The sequence below is a fragment of the Vanrija pseudolonga genome, chromosome 7, assembly GCF_020906515.1.
Source record: "Vanrija pseudolonga chromosome 7, complete sequence".
NCBI classification, from domain to species: Eukaryota; Fungi; Basidiomycota; class Tremellomycetes; order Trichosporonales; family Trichosporonaceae; genus Vanrija; species Vanrija pseudolonga.
The window spans coordinates 2,236,431-2,252,925 of NC_085855.1; the positions used below are offsets into that span (position 1 = coordinate 2,236,431).

A 16,495-nucleotide genomic window follows, 5' to 3' on the forward strand; every position below is an offset into this window, starting at 1 on the left:
TGCTCCGACGTCATCGTAGCCGAGCGCAAGCCGAGAGATCGCATGCCGCGGTGAGCGGCACTATCAAGCCACTCCTACCCAACTACCTTTCCTCTTCATCCCAATACCCCATAACATGCGGACGCGACATGCGTACCGACGCCTCCGCCATGCTCCGAGGTGCGGAGCTCTCGTCAGCTGACCACATCCCTCGGCGTCTGTCCTGATCGGCGACATCCGGTGTCGGCGTATAACCACCGAGCAGCGGCGCACATCCGCCGATCAGGTCGTTGCTGACCAAGCCATCGCGAGTGTGTCCTGCCGCCAACTCGCAACTCACCGATCAGAACCGCGTGGAACGAACACGCTTCAAGGCGGGCCTGAGATCGCGTCGACCGGGCTGGCTCGGCCACCTTCTTCATTCTTGGGGGAGCCAGAGATGTGGTCTGGCAGATGCGATCTCGCTTGCGGCTCCTCCCGGCCTCGTGCAGCCTCAGATCGGACTGCGTTCATGCTTGGGCCAGTAGAGCATCTACGAGGCCGCAAAGTCTAGCACTCGAGAACAAAAGTCAGGTTCGCCCAGGACGTCTTGCCACGCGCCGATGTCTCACAAACATGTCTCAGAAGTCGACAATGTTTGGGTCAACGTCCCTGCTGCTCCTTCCATCTTTCCGTCTTCCATCTTTCCATCCTCTCATCCTTCCATTCATCCATCATCCACTCAACACCAACCCATTCCTCTTAACATACATAGCTGACTCTATCGGCACGACAAGGAATATCAGGTGGGTGGCAATCTCGTCTCCCGAATGCTTTGTGTGTCCGACGGGGTAGCAGAGCTCGCACCTGAAGCAGCGGCCTTCTTCTGCGGTCTCCCTCTGATCGTGTGGGATTCTATTCGAATCCCTTAACGTCTGCTCTCAGAGCGGGCTCTGCACGCGCACACCGTTGGGCAGGCTGGGGTAGGCGACAGGAGGACGGCGTGCATCAGCCATCCGGAGCACAGGGCACGCGCTCGGCCTTGTTCTGTGGTATCCCTCTCATCGTATGTGACTTCGGTCCTTAACGAGCGGTGCCCTGCGCAGCGACGATGGATGGCGTGCCAGGTCGTATTGACCGTTCCCGGCCGACTCGTCCAGAGGCGCCTCGGCACAGAGCAGTGCTTGTCATTGCTCGCGGCTCGCGCCAGTGTCGGGGCTTGCGGTGATGGGGATAAAAAGCACAAGTGGTGCACCGGGCCTTGTTGTCGTCTATGCTCAGCTCGAAGCTTCGGGAGACAGATACCACGGGGATCATTCTGACCCAACCCCCCACAGGACTTTGACGACGGTTTCATTACGCGATGTTGCCTCTGGGCGAGATGCGCGACATTGCCGCAGCTACCTAGCTCCCTCTCCATCTGCTGGAAACCACACCCGTCTCAGGCTGAATATCCACTCTCCGCGCTGGATAGCCTCGTATCTGCGTACCTCATTGGGCGAGTTTATGCGCGCCACATCGAACGGACCATGCTCCGTCACAAAAGGGAGGAAATACAGCCCGGAGGGTGTGAGGACGAAGCGCTCGAGACGCACACCGAGGGCGAGGAGCACTTCTTCCGGGACCTCGTTGACCAGGGCTCGGCAGCGCAGTGTGCCGAGGGGAGACGCGCGTGCCAGCGCCGTACCACTACGTGGTTTCCACGGCACCAACCAGTCCGGGAGACGGGGCAGGCGCTCCATGTCGAATAGGAGCGTGCGGTCGATCTGGGATCGGTCAGCAGGCCCAAGTCGCGGCGTACCCACACTCTGGCATACGAGCCGCGTGCCGCACACTGCCCAGTGATACCCGCGGCTCGAGCCCTTGTCGATCGGGCGCGGGGTGGCGAGGATGACCGTGCGCTCGGCGATGAAGGCTGCACGCCGGGCGGGCGGGAGTGTCTCGGCGAACGCGAAGACGTCGGCGTAGTCCTGGATGATGAAGGCCGAGCCCGTGCTACGGAACAGGCAGAGGGCGGTGCCGCACACCTGCAGGCTGGCGGTTAGTTGGTCGGTCTTGCCGCGCCACTCACCCGCTGAAGCCTGGACGGCCGCGCTCCCGGTCGTTCAGCAGCACAGTATAGAGGTTGTAGCGCTTCTTGTTATCCGCGCGCACGGGGTCTACTCGCAGGTCGAGAATCCCGCCGTTTCGCTCCATCTCCTCCACGAGCGCGGGTTCAACGAGGTCATCAAACTGCTGCCCCGTGACTGAGACCCAGAAGATGGGCGACACGCCCGCCTGCAGCGCCGCCTCCAGGTCGACGTTGAGGGCGGTCATGAACCCGCTGGGGGTGGATGCGCCCCGGGCACGAGAATACACGTGTACTGCTGCATCCGTGTTGCGGCCCAAGTCGTCGGGCACCCAAACCTGGAAGACATAGTTGTTGTCGAGGACGAGGCGCTGAGAACGTCAGGCCCGGCGGCTAGCTGGCAAACGACTCACGCATCCACTTGTGGCGAACTTGTGCGGCTCCCCAGCCATGGTTTCAACGGCTCCCTCTCGCGTGGGGTCACAAGTCGACGCAAGCAGCGTCACCTGCAGGCCGAGGACGAAGTGGTCGCCGTGGCGAGAAAGGAACGTGTAGTGCGCTGCGGCGATCTCGAGCTCGCCCACGCCGCTGTCGGGGACGGAGACGTGTATGCTGTACGGCGACGCGACGCGCATGCCATACGGCCCCTGCTCGGGGGCGGCGGGGAAGATGGCGAGGCGGCGAAAGCCGGCATATATCCCCTCCGGGGCATATGTCGCCTGTGGTGGCGGGTTTGTCTGCATGCCCGCAAGCGCGGGCCACTCGGTCGCGTCGTACACGCGCTCGCGGGCGCCAAAGTCCTCCCACACGCCGGCGGACACCCAGAGCTCGACGTACCACGGGTAGAGGACGTAGTTGTCCGGCGCCTCGCAGCTTGCCACGCGGGCCTGGTACACCCCGATGCTGGGCGAGAAAGTAACCGTCGTCCTGGGGGTGTCGGCGCGCTCGGCGACGCGCACGCCCGCGCCACTTGGCCCCGGCTCGACAAGCACGTACGGCATCTCCATTTGCGCCTGGTTAACGCGTCGCGAGCCGCTTACGTCGAGAACGTACACGCCGCCGTTGGGCCCGGGGGTCAGAGCCGAGTGGTATGTCAGGCTGTTGTCCTCGAGCAGTGATGTGACTGGCTTGCCGGCCGCCCACGCGCGTGAGGACGCGAGGTACTCGTCGCCTGCGGTCGGGTCAGCGGCGCCATGAACCGACTCGCTCACACAGCTGCTTCCAGTCGATGCCAGCGTTTCCTTGCTCGCGAAGTACCTTGTCACCGATGTAGTGTTTGCGCCGCGTCCCGGCATCGACCCCTTCGTAGCTGAGGTACGGCAGCTTGTAGATGTGCTTTTGCTCCGCCGCCTTGCGCCACCTCGTCGAAACGCCCCGCGAGCGCACGAGCTCGGCGAGGGAGAGGTGAGACAGGATGTCGCCGAAGATGTAGGCGTCGAGAACGGCTGCGGGGTCTGGCATCGCGGATGTGGTGATTGTGAGATGTGCGAGGACGCTACGAACGTAAGTGCATCATCCATCGGTGGGCGGCTTGGCGGGCAACAATGACCGTCACCGCGACGTCGTGCCTCTGTGTCAACAGGCCATGCCGAGCTCGGCGAGCCGACCAAGCTGCAAACAACTGTATTGTACATGCATGCTCCTTACAACACACACCGAGTCCAGCATCTGGGGTCCCACGCCACGACTGCGTCTGATATTCTCTGCAAGTTGGCCAGCGCCTGCTCGAGATCTGGCGGGTCGACGCGGGTCGTCTCGAGGTAAGCCGAGCCACACGAGTTGATGTAGCTGAGTCGGTGCGCCTGGGCGTCAGCTTTCGAACCACCTTGCAAGCTCACCAGTCCCGTGCCCTGTATGTGCAGTGCGCGCACCGTGGCCGTAGCGACCACCTGCGCGGCATTGTCGAGTATCTCGAGCGGCCAGCGGAGGTACTTGCCCCCATCGAGCTTGGTCACGTCGATGCCGTGCCGGGCTGCCATGTGACAGATGTGCGCCGCGACCCACTGGTGCGCGACGAGGATCTCGATCCAGCGCGCCTCGTCGAACAGGCTCAGCGCGGGGCGGATCTCGGCAAACGTCTTGGGGCAGATGGCCGCCGTCGCGCCTTCGAGCTTGTGCGCGTACCGCACAATGTCGGACGGCGAGAGATGGCAGTCGCTCGCGACGCACTCGTCACGCGCGCACCGGCAAAAGTCGGGCGTCACGATGTGGTAGATGTTGGTCAGAACCGCGAGGTGCCAGAGCTCGTCGGTGCGCGGGTCACCGATCGAGACCGTCTCGGGTGACTCGACGAGGTCGGCGATGCTGGGGAGTAATGGCGCCTGGCCCCAGTACACCACCTCGCTGTGTCCAAGCCGCAGCTCGCACACGCTGGGAGTTAGTTCCACCCTAGAACGCAGCCCACTTACACATTGCGCACGAGAATGAAGCAGTAGATGGCGATTGTCCGCGTGCGCTCCTCACCCCCCATGTTGACGTACGTGCTCTTGCGGTGGAGGCCCATCGATCGCGCGAGCTGCGCCGCTTCGGCGATACGGAAGTGGCCCGCCTCCTCGCCGTACAGGATGGAGAAGAACAGCGCGAGGCAGTACGTCGTGATGACCTGCTCCAGCTTCGAGTTCTTCCCCAGCGGCCGAACGTAGTGCCGCGCAATGACCTCGGCGACGACCTTGTCCCTGCGCGCGCGGAACCCCTCGCTCTTGTCGCTGCAGATGACGTCGGAGATGAACGCCATCGTGAGCGCGCAGAGCGCGAGCAGCATGATCCCGAAGACGCCGGTGGGGTCGTTGAACGGCTCACCGGAGCGTATGCGCGCCAGGAACCACGCCTTGTCCATGAACGGGTAGCAGGGGTGGATGTGCGCAAAGTACGTCGCGACGAGGGTGTACACGTCTTCCTGGGTCAGTACGGCGGAGAAGGACCACACGGTGGCGGGTGGTAGGGTGAGCGGGGAGACCATGTCCAGTTGTAGTGACGAGGACGAGGCGGAGGAGGCGGCGAACGAGGACGACGCCGAGCTGGTGGAAGGCGTGTCCGTCAGAGGAACAGGAAGGCTGAAGGCTTGGAGGGCTGCGAGGATGCCCAGTGAGCTGTGGGTATGGGGGACGAGCTGCACTGTCAGCCACTGTCATCAACCACCTAGCTCACTGCCGTGTCGGTCGCCTCAACACCCACGCCCCCTTCCTCCTCCTCTTGCTGCCGCTTCAGCCGCTCAACAACCTTGCCCTTCGGCCCGCGCTTCTTCAGCTTGTTGGCATAGGTACACCGCAGCTCGGAGCGCGTACACAGAGAGCATGGCAAGCCGCGATCACACTAGCGGCGAGGTCAGCTACGACTTCATGGAGACCAACCTTCTTTCGCCGCGCCTGGCACTGGTCGCAGGACTGTTTTGGCGGGCGGGCCGTTCGGCTCACCGACGCCTGGCGCGAGCGGGGTCGGGGATCCATCGCGTGCGTGCGTGGGTACGTGCGGGGCCGGCCGGGCGTGCGGGGTCGCGCTGTTATCGCGAGGTGTGCATTGACAAGATGGCCTAGGAGGGAGGGGGCTGGGAAGCGAAGTAAAGTGCAGTGGAGACATCGAGGATGTATCGCGGGGTCGACGCGGTTAAGCGCGGACAAATGGCGGGGAAATGGCGCTTGCAGGGTTAACGAGGTGGCGACGAACGTGCAGCCACGCGCGGGGAGTAGTCGCCACACACCCCTACAGGCATAAAGCGCACGCGACATGCATCGTGTGAGCAGCATAGACGCAACATGGTAGCTCCGAAGCTTGACCTCGACGAGATCCTCGCTTTCACGATCGGCCTCGCGCGCGAGGTGGGTGCGGGGTGTTCGGGGCTGGCTGACGACAACAGGCCGGGGACATGATCCTCAAGGGCCAGGCGAGGCGCTTCGCGACTGGCGCCGAGATCGACACGAAGGCGAACGAGGTGGACGTGAGTTGACGCTGGTGGCAGTAGCTGATTCCAGCTCGTGACCGAGGTCGACAAGGCCGTCGAGGCATTCATCTTTGCGCGCATCAGCGCGGCGTACCCTTCCCACTCTTTGTGCGCTGCCCGTCGGACAAGCTGACACCAGCGTCGGCGAGGAGACGTACGCCGGCGAGAGGATCACCAACGAGCCGACCTGGATTGGTGCGTGTTGCGTCTGCGAGCGAGCTGACGCCAGTCGAGTGAGCTTGCATCCTGGTGGGGGCGCTGACGGAAGCCCGATCGACGGCACGACCAACTTTGTATGATGCCCAACGACCGCGCTGACAGTAGATCCACGGGTATCCCCTCGTGGCGACCTCTATCGGGCTGGCGGTCAACGGCGTGCCCGTCCTCGGGGTGATCTACAACCCGTTCCTCGACCAACTGGTGCGTGCCCCTCTTGCCTCTAACTGACGGTAGTACACCGCCGCCAAGGGCCGCGGCGCGTGGCTGAACGGCAAGATCCGCCTCCCGATCTCGGGCAAGCCGCGTCCTCTGGACCTCGCGAGCGCGCTGATCTCAGTGGACATCGGCAACTCGCGCGCGGAGGACGAGCTCGTCTCCCGCCTGGGCACGTTCAAGACCCTCTCTAGCCGCGCAGCGGACGGGGGCAAGATGGTCCACTCGCTGCGCAGCGTCGGGTGTACGAGCCTCAACCTCTGCCTCGTCGCCAGCGGGGGGCAGGACATGTGCGTGGCGTGGCGGCGTTGCGCTGGCTGACAGTAGGCACTGGGAGATCGGCGGCTGGCCTTGGGACGTTTGTGTATGTACAGCTCTCGTGGCTGCGCTGACCCCACTCAGGCCGGGATGGCGATCCTCGCCGAGGCCGGCGGGGTTACGTTCGGCGGAAAGGACTCGGACCTCAGCGGCGATGTCGACGCCGCGCTGCTTGGTGAGTATGTGCAGACGAGGACGAGCTGACGGCAGTCGGCCGCAGGTTCCTCTTTGTTCGTGCTGTCCCCGGCCTGGTAGGTTCCGCGGTACGGAGCTGGCTGACGACAGGGCGAGGCTCGGCTGCTTGCGCAGCGATGTTTGGCCAAGGAGTTCTACGACACCACCGAGCACATCGAGGTGTAGGGCACAGCTGTAGCTTGTATTGAGATGCAAATTGTTCAGCTTACATGGACAGAACAGGTTCAGATGACTAGTTTGAGAGCAGGTCATCGGGCGGGTGGGGGCTGTCGTGGTCGCGAGTCTTGAGACGTCGCCGCGGCCACCGAGGTGTTGGAGTTCTGCTCTTAACCACATACATAAGAGCGTTGGACACGGCTCAGCTGAGCTGTCGCGGGGACAGCGATCCTCCTGTCGGGGATGGGGGTGATGGAAGCCCCACCCTCGTATCGTATCGTCAGTCCTCAGCCAGTGAACGCAAAGCCATGCATGATGCCTATGTCTCCGAGCCAACTACGCCAGCATCCTCGACACGTTACGCCTCCCCATCGCCGCCAACCGCTCACCCAAGTCGGTGAACGGGTCAGCGACGACATAGCTGAACTTGAGGGTATCCAACAGCGTGTCCAGATCCGTCCGGGAGTCGGTCACGCGCGTCGGCTTCTCCCCCAGCACGCCGCCGTGCATCTTGAGCCCCTCAAACTCGTAGAGCATAACCTTGACCTCTGGCCCCGACGCAAGAATCCCCTCGCGGAACGCCGAGTCGTCCCATGCCACGTCCCACTTGCTGCTTGTGTCGTAGTACTGCCGCGCGACGTCGCCGCCCTTGTACCATGACCCGACGCCGAAGCCGTGCTCGCGCACATAGTCGAGCTCGGGCTGGAACTCGCCCCCGGGGACGGGCACGTGGATCTCGAAGGTGAGCAGGTAGGGACACTGTGCCCACGCCTTGACCGAGTCCAAGGCCTGGTGGCCCGGCTCCTCGAGGAGCAGGGTGAAGGCCATGCCTTGCCCCGCGGCGAGCGCCTGCTGGACCCACGGCTGGGCCTCCCACTCGGCCGGGGTGGGGAACAGCTTGCCCTTCGGCACCCAGACGCACCACTCTGCGGATGTTAGACCAGGCAGGCAGGCAGGAGGAGCACGTACCCATCGCCGGCACGCCAGCTGCATTGGCCGCCTTGGAGATGACCTCGTACGCGTACGGCATCACGGCCGGGTCCTTGACGTCGAGGTGGACGAGCATCGTGATGCCCTCGGCGCGCATGAACTCGAGGCTGGGGTCAGCGTGACCTCTCCCGGGGGTCAACTCACAGCTCCTTGAGCAGCACGGGCCGCTCGTCGGTGACGAACCCGCTCTCGTCGCGCAGATGGAGGTGCTCCATCCCGCCGAACCAGTTGGTGTCCTTCACGAGCGGCGACCACCCCCTGCCAGTGAACGGGTTGTACTGCTCCTCGCCGGCAGGCACCAACACGTCCGAGTTACGCCCGAGCCCGTGGTCATGCCACACGACGACCTGGCCGTCCTTGGTGAGCCGGACGTCGATCTCGATCCCCTCGTAACCTGCCGCAGCGGCAGCCGCGACCGAGGCCAGGCTGTTCTCCGTGCTGTGACCCAGCGACCGGGACCCGCGGTGCGCGTACACCATCACTAGGTCGTGCGTGGGGTTGCGCGCCGCGTGGATGACCTTGTGGATGTCGTAGGCGGGGTATGGCGAAGGCGACATGGTGCACGTGTGAGCCTGGTGTCGTCTCTGGTCGACATGATGAACAAGCAAGACTCCTTTTGTGTTTATGTACGAACGAACCACCTCCACCTCGTGCTTGTCGTCAGCCATGCCGAGAGAGCAGCAGCAGCAGCAGCAGCAGCTCAGCACGAGGTCCACAGCCCGCGCGTGTCTCGATCCCTGTAAGCGCCATTTCACCGCCGTTTCCCCGCCAAATGAACCAAACAAGGCGCCAATCGCCCGCCAATCTCCGCCTCAGACGGCAGTCATCTGCTGCCTGCCTGCCATCACTCAGGAGATCTCAGTCCCTCGCGATCCCTCGCTCGGCCCCGCCGAGATGAGCTCAGGAATGGTCCAACAACCTCCTGTGCGATTTTTGCACGTTCGGCAGCACAGAGATCATGAGCTATAATGGGGACTCTGCGCCTCGCCAAGGCCCCGCCGCCATCCCCGCCGTTCTCCATACCGCAAGACAGCAGATAGACCGCCAAATTCCCGACTTCCCGACTGACTGCTGTTGCTCCAGCTCTAGCATCTCGCTGTTCTGTTCTGTTCGTTCCAGGCCATAGAGCTCCGGGCACCACGCACCACGCACGATCGCCATGAGCTCGGTGCTTGCCGAACGTGTCTGTCAGCTGTTCGCGTTCACGGACAAGGTCGTCTAGCGAACGGCATATAAGCTGCAGTTGGAGGACGTAACGGATCCACCCACACCAACCGAGACCTCGCTCGACACGACATGGCTGCTGCTCAACCCCACCTGACCGCCGACGCGCCGGCCAACGCGCCGCCCCCTGCCAGCCCTCTCGACGACACCAAGAGCCTCGGCGAGACGGCAGAGGAGGAGCTCGGCATGCCCGACACCCCGCCGATCCAGAGCGCGTTTGTCAACCTCTCGCGCGGACAGGCCGTCAAGACATTCTGGTATGCGACCATGTGCTGCTTCTTCGCCGGCGTCTGCGTCCTCATGGAGGGCTACCAGTCCTCGACTGCCGGTGAGTCCGAATCTCTGCATGATGCTGACGCCGATTCCAGGCTCGATCGTCTCCAACATCGGCTTCATCGAGCAGTTTGGCACGCCCGACCCCAAGACAGGCAAGAAGGCCCTCGACGCCAGCTACGTCTCGGCATGGGGCGGTACCGGCTCGGTGTTCGCCATCATCGGACACCAGGTCAACTCGTTCATTGCTGACCGGTATGGCCGTCGCCCGGCGTTCCTCTTGGCCTCCACCATTGCCATCGCAGGCATTCTTACCGAACAGTTTGTCACGACCATGGCTGGGTGGCTCGGTGGGAAGATGGTGACTGGTTTGGGATGGGGCATGGGCCAGGTTGTGGCTTTGACTGTGGGTATCGCCCTCAGTGCCCGCTGACAACCCAGTACATCCCCGAGGTCGCGCCGGTGCAGCTCCGCGGCGCCCTACTCTGCTGCTACGCGCTCTTCGTGGCCCTCGGTCAGCTGTCCTCGGCCGTGGCCCTCCTTATTGTAAACCGCACCACGCCGCACGAGTGGCGCCGGGCCATCTACTCGGGCTATGTCCTGGTCGGCATCTTCCTCCTCCTCCTCCCGTTCATCGCCGAGAGCCCGGTCTTCTATGCGCGCCTCGACAGACACGACGACGCGAAGAAGGCCCTGCGCCGGCTCTATGGCAAAGTCAAGGGCTACGACATTGACCACGAGTACGCCGTCATCCGGGCTGAGATCGAGCACGAGCGCAGCCTGCGCCAGAACGAGAACGACAGCGTGTACAAGGAGATCTTCATGGGCACCAACCTCCTCCGCACGCTGCCGTCCTTCTTCGGCCTCATCATGATCCAGTGGTCGGGTGCGTCGGTCGTGTTCAGCTACGCGACCTACTTCCTGCAGCAAGTCGGCATCGCCGACCCGTTCCAGGGCTCGTGTATCGTCTTCACGCTGCTGGTCGCCACCCTCTCCGTGTCCTTCTACTGCACGGACCGGTTCGGGCGCCGCACGCTCCTGTTTACCGGCGGCATCGGGTGCTTCATCTGCAACATCATCCTCGGGACGCTCGGCGTGGTCAAGCACACGCCGGCGGTGCTCAACGCGACGCTGGCGGTCATCTGCGTCTGGGTCGTCATCTACGCCGCGTGCCTCGGCGGCGTGTGCTGGGGCCTGTCGTCCGAGATCGCGACCCCGCGCCTGCGCGCGCGCACCACCGCCGTCGTCGTCAACATGTCGACGCTGTTCTCGCTCCTGTTCGGCTACACGGTCCCCCTGATGCTCAGCAACAAGGGCAAGGCGAGCCGCAACTGGGGCGTCAAGACAATGTACCTCTTTGCGTGTCTCGGCGGCATCGGCTTGGTTATCAACTACTTTATGCTGCCCGAGCTCAAGGGCCGCACGTACGCCGAGCTCGACGAGATGTACGAGAAGGGCATCCCCCCGCGCAAGATGAAGGCGTTCGTCACCGAGGCCGAGAAGTCCGGGGTCAAGAAACGAGCCTAGGGAGGTGAGGGAGCTGAGGTTCCTGTCGTCTGGGCGACTGGATTTTGGTCGAGTTTGGGAATGCGAGAGCTCAAGAGCTCGGGATGAGGCGGGGCGGGGTTGGGGTTACTGTAGAGGTCACGATGCACCCTGTGGAGCTGAAAGTACTTACGTGCACAGCGCGACTGTCCGACGACCTTGGCAGGAAACACACTGTCCGCATTGCACTGCACACGGGCACTTTGGCTTTGGTGCCGAGAGTGCGAGTCCTGTCTAACGAGATGCTAGAGGTGCCTAGGAGTCTTGGCACCTCGAACGGGCAGCAGCATGACGGTAGGTAGACATGGAGACGGCCGACAGAGAGTGGTGCGTGACGTGACGTGTCTGAGAATCCCACGGAGGTGATGAGGTGGAGCAACGGCAACGCACTCTACCTGCCCTCGCGCTCGAGGTGTCAGTCGACATGACAAGAGTGCAGCAGTACGTGGATCTCTCGAGTGGCTCAGCCGGCCGTGTTAGTGTTGGTACAACCGTCCCAGTTCTACACCCAGCATATCCAGATATCCAGATACAACATCTGCAGAATCCACAAGCTATAAACACACAAGATGATACTCTATGCCCTGCGCGCAAAATCCCTCTCTCTCTAGCTTTGGCGATATCCAGTCATCTCTAAGCCATCCTGGGGCATTATATAGTCGTCGTCGTCGGCGCTGTCGTCGGTCGTCGTTCGTCGGTCGGAGCTGCTGCAGGCCATCACGTCACGTAGATGCGGATGAGGTCCGCGTCCTTGGTGACTGTCTCGCGGCACATAGGGCAGCGCTGGCCCTGCGCGAGCACCTTCTTGGAGCAGCCTTGGATTGTTAGCGCTATCTCAGACAGCCCACCTGGTTACTCACCACTGCAGAGACACAGGTGACCACACTTGACGGGTGCCAGCGCCGCCGTCTCCTCGTTACACACGACGCACTCGGGACCAATGACGCTGGTGCCTCCCCGCCTTGCCGCCGCCTCGAGCTCGCCAATGCGCTTGCGGAGCGTGTCGACCTCCTGGCCCCAGATCCCGCGGCTGATCTCAGCCTCGCGCCGGAGGCCGCTCTCGCGCGTGAGCTGCTCCTCGGTCGTGACGTATTGCTGGACCATGCCGTCGCGCTCCGACTCGACGCGCGTGCGCGCCTCCTTCTCGGTCGCGAGTTCCTGCTTGTACCGCGTCTCGCGGGCGATCGCGTTGTCCAGCTCGCCGAGCACGCGGGTGACCGTCTCGGCGTTGGCCATGAGCCGGTTCGTCAGCTCGGACGTCTGCGAGTGCCGCGAGTCGAGCTCGCCGCGCACGCGGGACAGCTGGCCCTCGAGGTCGCTCGCCCGCTGGCGCTCCGTCTTGAGCTTGCCCTGCCACTTACGGCAGTCGGTCACGGCCTTGTCGCGCTGCTCCATGAGGTCTTGCCGCTCCTTTGTCAGCGACTGCCGTGACTCGCGGTCGACGTTGTTTGCGTCTCGTGCCTCGGCAAGGCTGCGCTCCATGTCGGTGTGCCGCGTCTGTGCGGTCTCGAGATCACGGATGGCATTCTGCAGCTCGCTGCGGAGGGTGTCGGTCGACCGCTGCGCCGCGCGCATCTGTGCGATCGCCGTGACGATATCTGGGAGGTCGTCGCCCTTCATCTGCGCCGACAGGAGCGAGTGGAGCGCATCGCGCTGGCCGGTGGTGACGTCCAGCTCGCGCTCCTTGCCCCGGAGCTTCTCTGACAGCTCGGCGATTCGGGGGTCGGGCCGAGGCGAAGGATGTGAGCTTTGGCGCGCCGAGCTGGACGGCTGTGCGGCCTCTGCGCCAGGTGGCACGGGTGGTGGTGGCTTGGAGTAGGGCGTGACTGCTGGGGTAGGGTGGGACGACTGGCGCGAGGCAATTGGCGCTGGTGGCTGGTGGTTGTCTGTTGGGGAAGAAGGCTTGCTCGAGCTCGGCGCTTGGGTCGGAGGGAGCGGGAAGGTGAACTCGGCCTCTCGCGAGTTATTCGTCGACGAAGTCATCGTCGGCGACATCTGGTACTGCGGTGGCGGACTCGCGGCCCGCTCCTCGACGTACGCGCTAGCCTTGCTGTAGCCGCTAGTTTGAGGCGGGTGGGCGGGGTGCTCGCCCGACCAGGTGCTAAGTGCCGGGTTGGACGTTGGCGCCGGCGACGCCGTCCCGGTCGACCCCACCCGCACCGAAGGCGGCACCTCGGGCGCGGCCTGTCTGATCGAAGACAGGTCAAACGATGGCTGCCGGAAGGACAGGTTGTCGGCGACCTGCTGCCGCGCCGAGAAGACGTCGGGCAGCGGCAGGTCTTGCAGGTGGGAAGCTGGGTGTGATGGCTGCGCCGTTGCTGGCCTCACCTCGGACGTCGGCGACGGCAGCGGGGCATGGCGTTGCTGGTGCTGTCCGCTGAAGCTGTCACGGTGGCCGCTGCGGATACTCGAGCGGTCGTCGGTCCGCCTGCTGTCTGTCCGCTCGAGCTTCTGGCCACCGACCTTGTTCCGGATACATATCGCGCAGTCCTCCTTGAACCACGCCTTGGTGCCCGTCTTGTCCTTGCGGAACATCTTGGGCTGGTGCGAGTCGTGGTAAAGGAGGTCGTAGGCCTCCTGGAAGTTGCCGTTCGCTGCGCGGAGGTTGAACGCGGCATCAGCCTTGACGAACCCCATGGCAACGAGGCGCTCGAGCGGCGTCTGGCGGTACAGTGTCGGGGCGTCCGAGGTCATGCTGCTGTTGGTACGGACAGGCTTGATGGGCGGCGAGAGCGTGTCGACGTGCCCGTTGGGGAAGGGGGTGATGAAGACGGGGATGGGCGGCTCTTCGGCGACGCTCGGGCTGCGCTTGGATCTGAGCGACGAGAAGAGGCCGCCGCCAGTCGGGGTAGGAGGCACCCCTGGTGCGGCCATGAGGGGTGTGTGCTGCAATGTAGTTGATGGATAGTGGCCAATGTAGTGAAACTCGTCCGCCGCGGCAGAGTGTTAGTACCTGCCGTGCAGTCGTGCAAAGGATGGTGAGAGGCGAGGGGATGAGCTGGAGATGTGGGCAGGCAGGCAGGCAGGCAGGCAGGCTGCTGGCAGACTGCTGCTGCTGGGTAAGACGCCTGCTGCAGGCCGGATGCTGCGACCAGGCGAGCGACGGCGGAGAGCGGTCACATGAATCCGGAGGGGAACCGACCTGCCTCGCTGTGCGAGCGAGGGCGAGATGTCTGTCAACTATCGAAGCACTGGGACAATAGTGGGCTTGAGAGGGAGGGGTGCCTGGAGAGCCGCGGGGCTTGAGGTAGCTGAACTGCTGCACGGTATGCCATCGAGGGCCTGGCCGCCTTCGCGCGGGGAGAGGGTGGGTGCCTCGCTGGATTGCCGGGTGTGCCGGGGATGGGAGTGCGGGGGCAAGGCAAGGCAAGGAGGCATGGGCGGCCAAGGCAAGGGCTATATGCGGTGCATGCGGCAGCACGCCAATAGCACGCAGACGATAAGCTCAATGCTTGCCTGCAAGGCGATGTTTTAGACGTCATTTAGTCTGCATGCATATACAACAAACAGCTTGGCAATGTCACAATGTCCGCTCTCACGGCGTCCTGTCGCACTGCCTCGAACACAACCTACACGCGGCATGCAACTACCTCGTCGATCCTTTTGCAGTGTCGGATCCAGTTAGTGCCCCCGAGGCGACATCAGCGACAACAGCAACACTACTCCGCCGGAGATGATGCATAGGGTCAATCCAAGTCATGTCACGGAGGGCACAGAGGGCTGCATGTATCCCCTCGGCCCGCTCCCTGCCTCCCGAGGATCTGACAGCGGCGTCGCACATCCGCGCGCGTGTTTTTTTGTCGGTGCACCCGTCCCGCGACGATCTTCATCCTTTGCTGGAATCAAGCATCCATCCAGGTCACGGTTGGGCGAGCAGACCGTTCACGCAAGCCGAGTCGAGCACGCACGCATGTTCGAGTTGGGCAGAGTTGAACGTGCGCGGCGCAGTCGAGTCGAGGGCGACTCCACACCGCGGCGGTGCAGGCTGACTCGAGCCCAACCTCAACCCGACGACACCGGGCGACAGACATCGTCACTGACCACCAGCGCGCCAAGTCATCCATCCACCTCCTATCTCATCGGACAAGGCGGGTTCCAGTTCCGCCAGCACGAGCGGTGCAGCGGGCATGGTCAACACAACGATGCTCCGGCCGGAGGTGACAACCCGGCACACTCCAACACTTCCATGTGTCAGACGTCATTAACTGCGTGTAGTACACCAGATCTCGCAAGCGGTGTAGCCGAGCGCGTTGATATGCCTTAGGCTATGTTGATGCGGCGGTCTCACGTGCTGGCTAGCGCTGGCTGACATCACAGGCCACAGGACATGGCCATCAGTCGACAAGGATGAAAGGTCAAGCGGTACACTGCGCCCAACGGCTCGGTTCTTCAGAAGTCCATCAGGCTAGCCTCATAACTCGTGCACGCTACACGAGGCACACGTCGCCGGTACACACCTTGGCCCCGCCCCCCGCCTTCTCCTTAGCCTCCTCCTCGGCCTTCTTCGCGGCCTCCTTGGCGCGGTGCTCAGCAATGAGCACCTTGATCTTGTCAAACTGGGCGTTGTGCTCGGCAAGGCGCACCTCAAAGGGCTGGTACTTGTCCCCCTCGGTCTTCTTCAGCTGCTCCTCCCACTGGTCCGGGCCAGCAATGTACGCCTGCAGGTCGGCGGCAAAGTCGTCCGTGTAGGTCGTTGGCAGCGGGGCGGGCTGGCCGTCTTCGACGCGGAAGATGGCAGGCACGCCGGGGAGGCGCCAGTCCTCGAACACCCAGTTGGCGGGGTCGGTGATGCTGCGAGGGGCGAGCGAGCGCGTCAGCACGAGCCTGTCCCGGGTGGGGGTGGATGGGAGGCTTACTCGTTCGGGCCGTACTTCACCAACAGGCCGTCTGTAGTGTCAGTCGAGGTTGGGGAGTGTGTACTGTAGGGGCCCAATGCCGCGCCACTCACACGGCTCTCCAGCGAAGATGCGCTCGATATCAGGCTCGGCCTTGACGCAGAACCCGCACCACGGCTTGCCGTCGTCCCCAGGCTTGGAGGAGAAGATGACGAAGAGGGGGCTAGGTCCGGCGGCAATGTCGGCGCGCAGGGTCTCGACGCTGGGTGTCAACACGTCTCTTTGGGAGTCACTCACGATGACTCGATGAGCGGCATGGTGCGTGTATGGGGATGTGGGTGGCGCGGGTTGGGGGGGACGGAGGCCACCTGGTCCGCGCGACTGTTTATACGATGTCGACAGTGACCTCAGCCACGAGACTACCGCATGACCACCCGCTCCACTAGCCAGTCGTCGAGGAACGCGCCGAGATAGACAGGAACGCGTTGATGCTGCGTGATCGGCGTGGCTCGCGGACATGGCAGCGACGAGGACGATCGTGTACCGCGTGGTGCTGTCACTCCT

The 16,495-nt window shown here is 63.5% G+C and overlaps 7 protein-coding genes across 7 annotated transcripts; 2 read left to right on the forward strand and 5 right to left on the reverse strand.

The window, feature by feature from the left end:
- Nucleotides 1-1,358: 1,358 nt before the first annotated feature.
- LOC62_07G009751 (uncharacterized protein) lies at nt 1,359-3,487 on the reverse strand (the record flags this gene model as incomplete). Its single annotated transcript, XM_062776311.1, has 5 exons — nt 1,359-1,724; nt 1,776-1,992; nt 2,030-2,397; nt 2,440-3,197; nt 3,238-3,487. The coding sequence occupies 5 exons, from the start codon at nt 3,485-3,487 to the stop codon at nt 1,359-1,361; spliced, it is 1,959 nt and encodes a 652-aa protein (XP_062632295.1).
- Nucleotides 3,488-3,644: 157 nt separating this feature from the next.
- Nucleotides 3,645-5,588, reverse strand: MAL63_1 (Maltose fermentation regulatory protein MAL63). The gene is made up of 5 exons (XM_062776312.1): nt 5,377-5,588; nt 5,174-5,338; nt 4,435-5,135; nt 3,865-4,396; nt 3,645-3,828 (listed from the first exon to the last, which is right to left on the reverse strand). The coding sequence occupies exons 1-5, from the start codon at nt 5,470-5,472 to the stop codon at nt 3,670-3,672; spliced, it is 1,653 nt and encodes a 550-aa protein (XP_062632296.1). The 5' UTR covers nt 5,473-5,588; the 3' UTR covers nt 3,645-3,669.
- Nucleotides 5,589-5,778: 190 nt separating this feature from the next.
- Nucleotides 5,779-7,136, forward strand: INM2 (Inositol monophosphatase 2; the record flags this gene model as incomplete). Its single annotated transcript, XM_062776313.1, has 11 exons — nt 5,779-5,841; nt 5,880-5,960; nt 5,995-6,071; nt 6,103-6,162; nt 6,232-6,256; nt 6,288-6,383; nt 6,417-6,685; nt 6,720-6,759; nt 6,798-6,888; nt 6,924-6,964; nt 6,999-7,136. The coding sequence occupies 11 exons, from the start codon at nt 5,779-5,781 to the stop codon at nt 7,071-7,073; spliced, it is 918 nt and encodes a 305-aa protein (XP_062632297.1). The 3' UTR covers nt 7,074-7,136.
- Nucleotides 7,137-7,400: 264 nt separating this feature from the next.
- On the reverse strand, nt 7,401-8,611 carry NGR_a03890_1 (putative protein y4eD; the record flags this gene model as incomplete). Its single annotated transcript, XM_062776314.1, has 3 exons — nt 7,401-7,990; nt 8,034-8,161; nt 8,199-8,611. 3 exons carry the CDS (start codon nt 8,609-8,611, stop codon nt 7,401-7,403), a joined length of 1,131 nt encoding a protein of 376 aa, XP_062632298.1.
- Nucleotides 8,612-8,905: 294 nt separating this feature from the next.
- Nucleotides 8,906-11,078, forward strand: fmqE_5 (MFS transporter fmqE; the record flags this gene model as incomplete). Its single annotated transcript, XM_062776315.1, has 3 exons — nt 8,906-9,606; nt 9,647-9,957; nt 9,993-11,078. Exons 1-3 carry the CDS (start codon nt 9,351-9,353, stop codon nt 11,076-11,078), a joined length of 1,653 nt encoding a protein of 550 aa, XP_062632299.1. The 5' UTR covers nt 8,906-9,350.
- Nucleotides 11,079-11,642: 564 nt separating this feature from the next.
- Nucleotides 11,643-14,215, reverse strand: LUL4 (putative E3 ubiquitin-protein ligase LUL4). The gene is made up of 2 exons (XM_062776316.1): nt 11,957-14,215; nt 11,643-11,911 (listed from the first exon to the last, which is right to left on the reverse strand). The coding sequence occupies exons 1-2, from the start codon at nt 13,968-13,970 to the stop codon at nt 11,814-11,816; spliced, it is 2,112 nt and encodes a 703-aa protein (XP_062632300.1). The 5' UTR covers nt 13,971-14,215; the 3' UTR covers nt 11,643-11,813.
- Nucleotides 14,216-15,476: 1,261 nt separating this feature from the next.
- On the reverse strand, nt 15,477-16,434 carry LOC62_07G009757 (uncharacterized protein). Its single transcript, XM_062776317.1, has 4 exons — nt 16,229-16,434; nt 16,045-16,193; nt 15,953-15,983; nt 15,477-15,887 (listed from the first exon to the last, which is right to left on the reverse strand). Exons 1-4 carry the CDS (start codon nt 16,246-16,248, stop codon nt 15,524-15,526), a joined length of 564 nt encoding a protein of 187 aa, XP_062632301.1. The 5' UTR covers nt 16,249-16,434; the 3' UTR covers nt 15,477-15,523.
- Nucleotides 16,435-16,495: the final 61 nt, after the last annotated feature.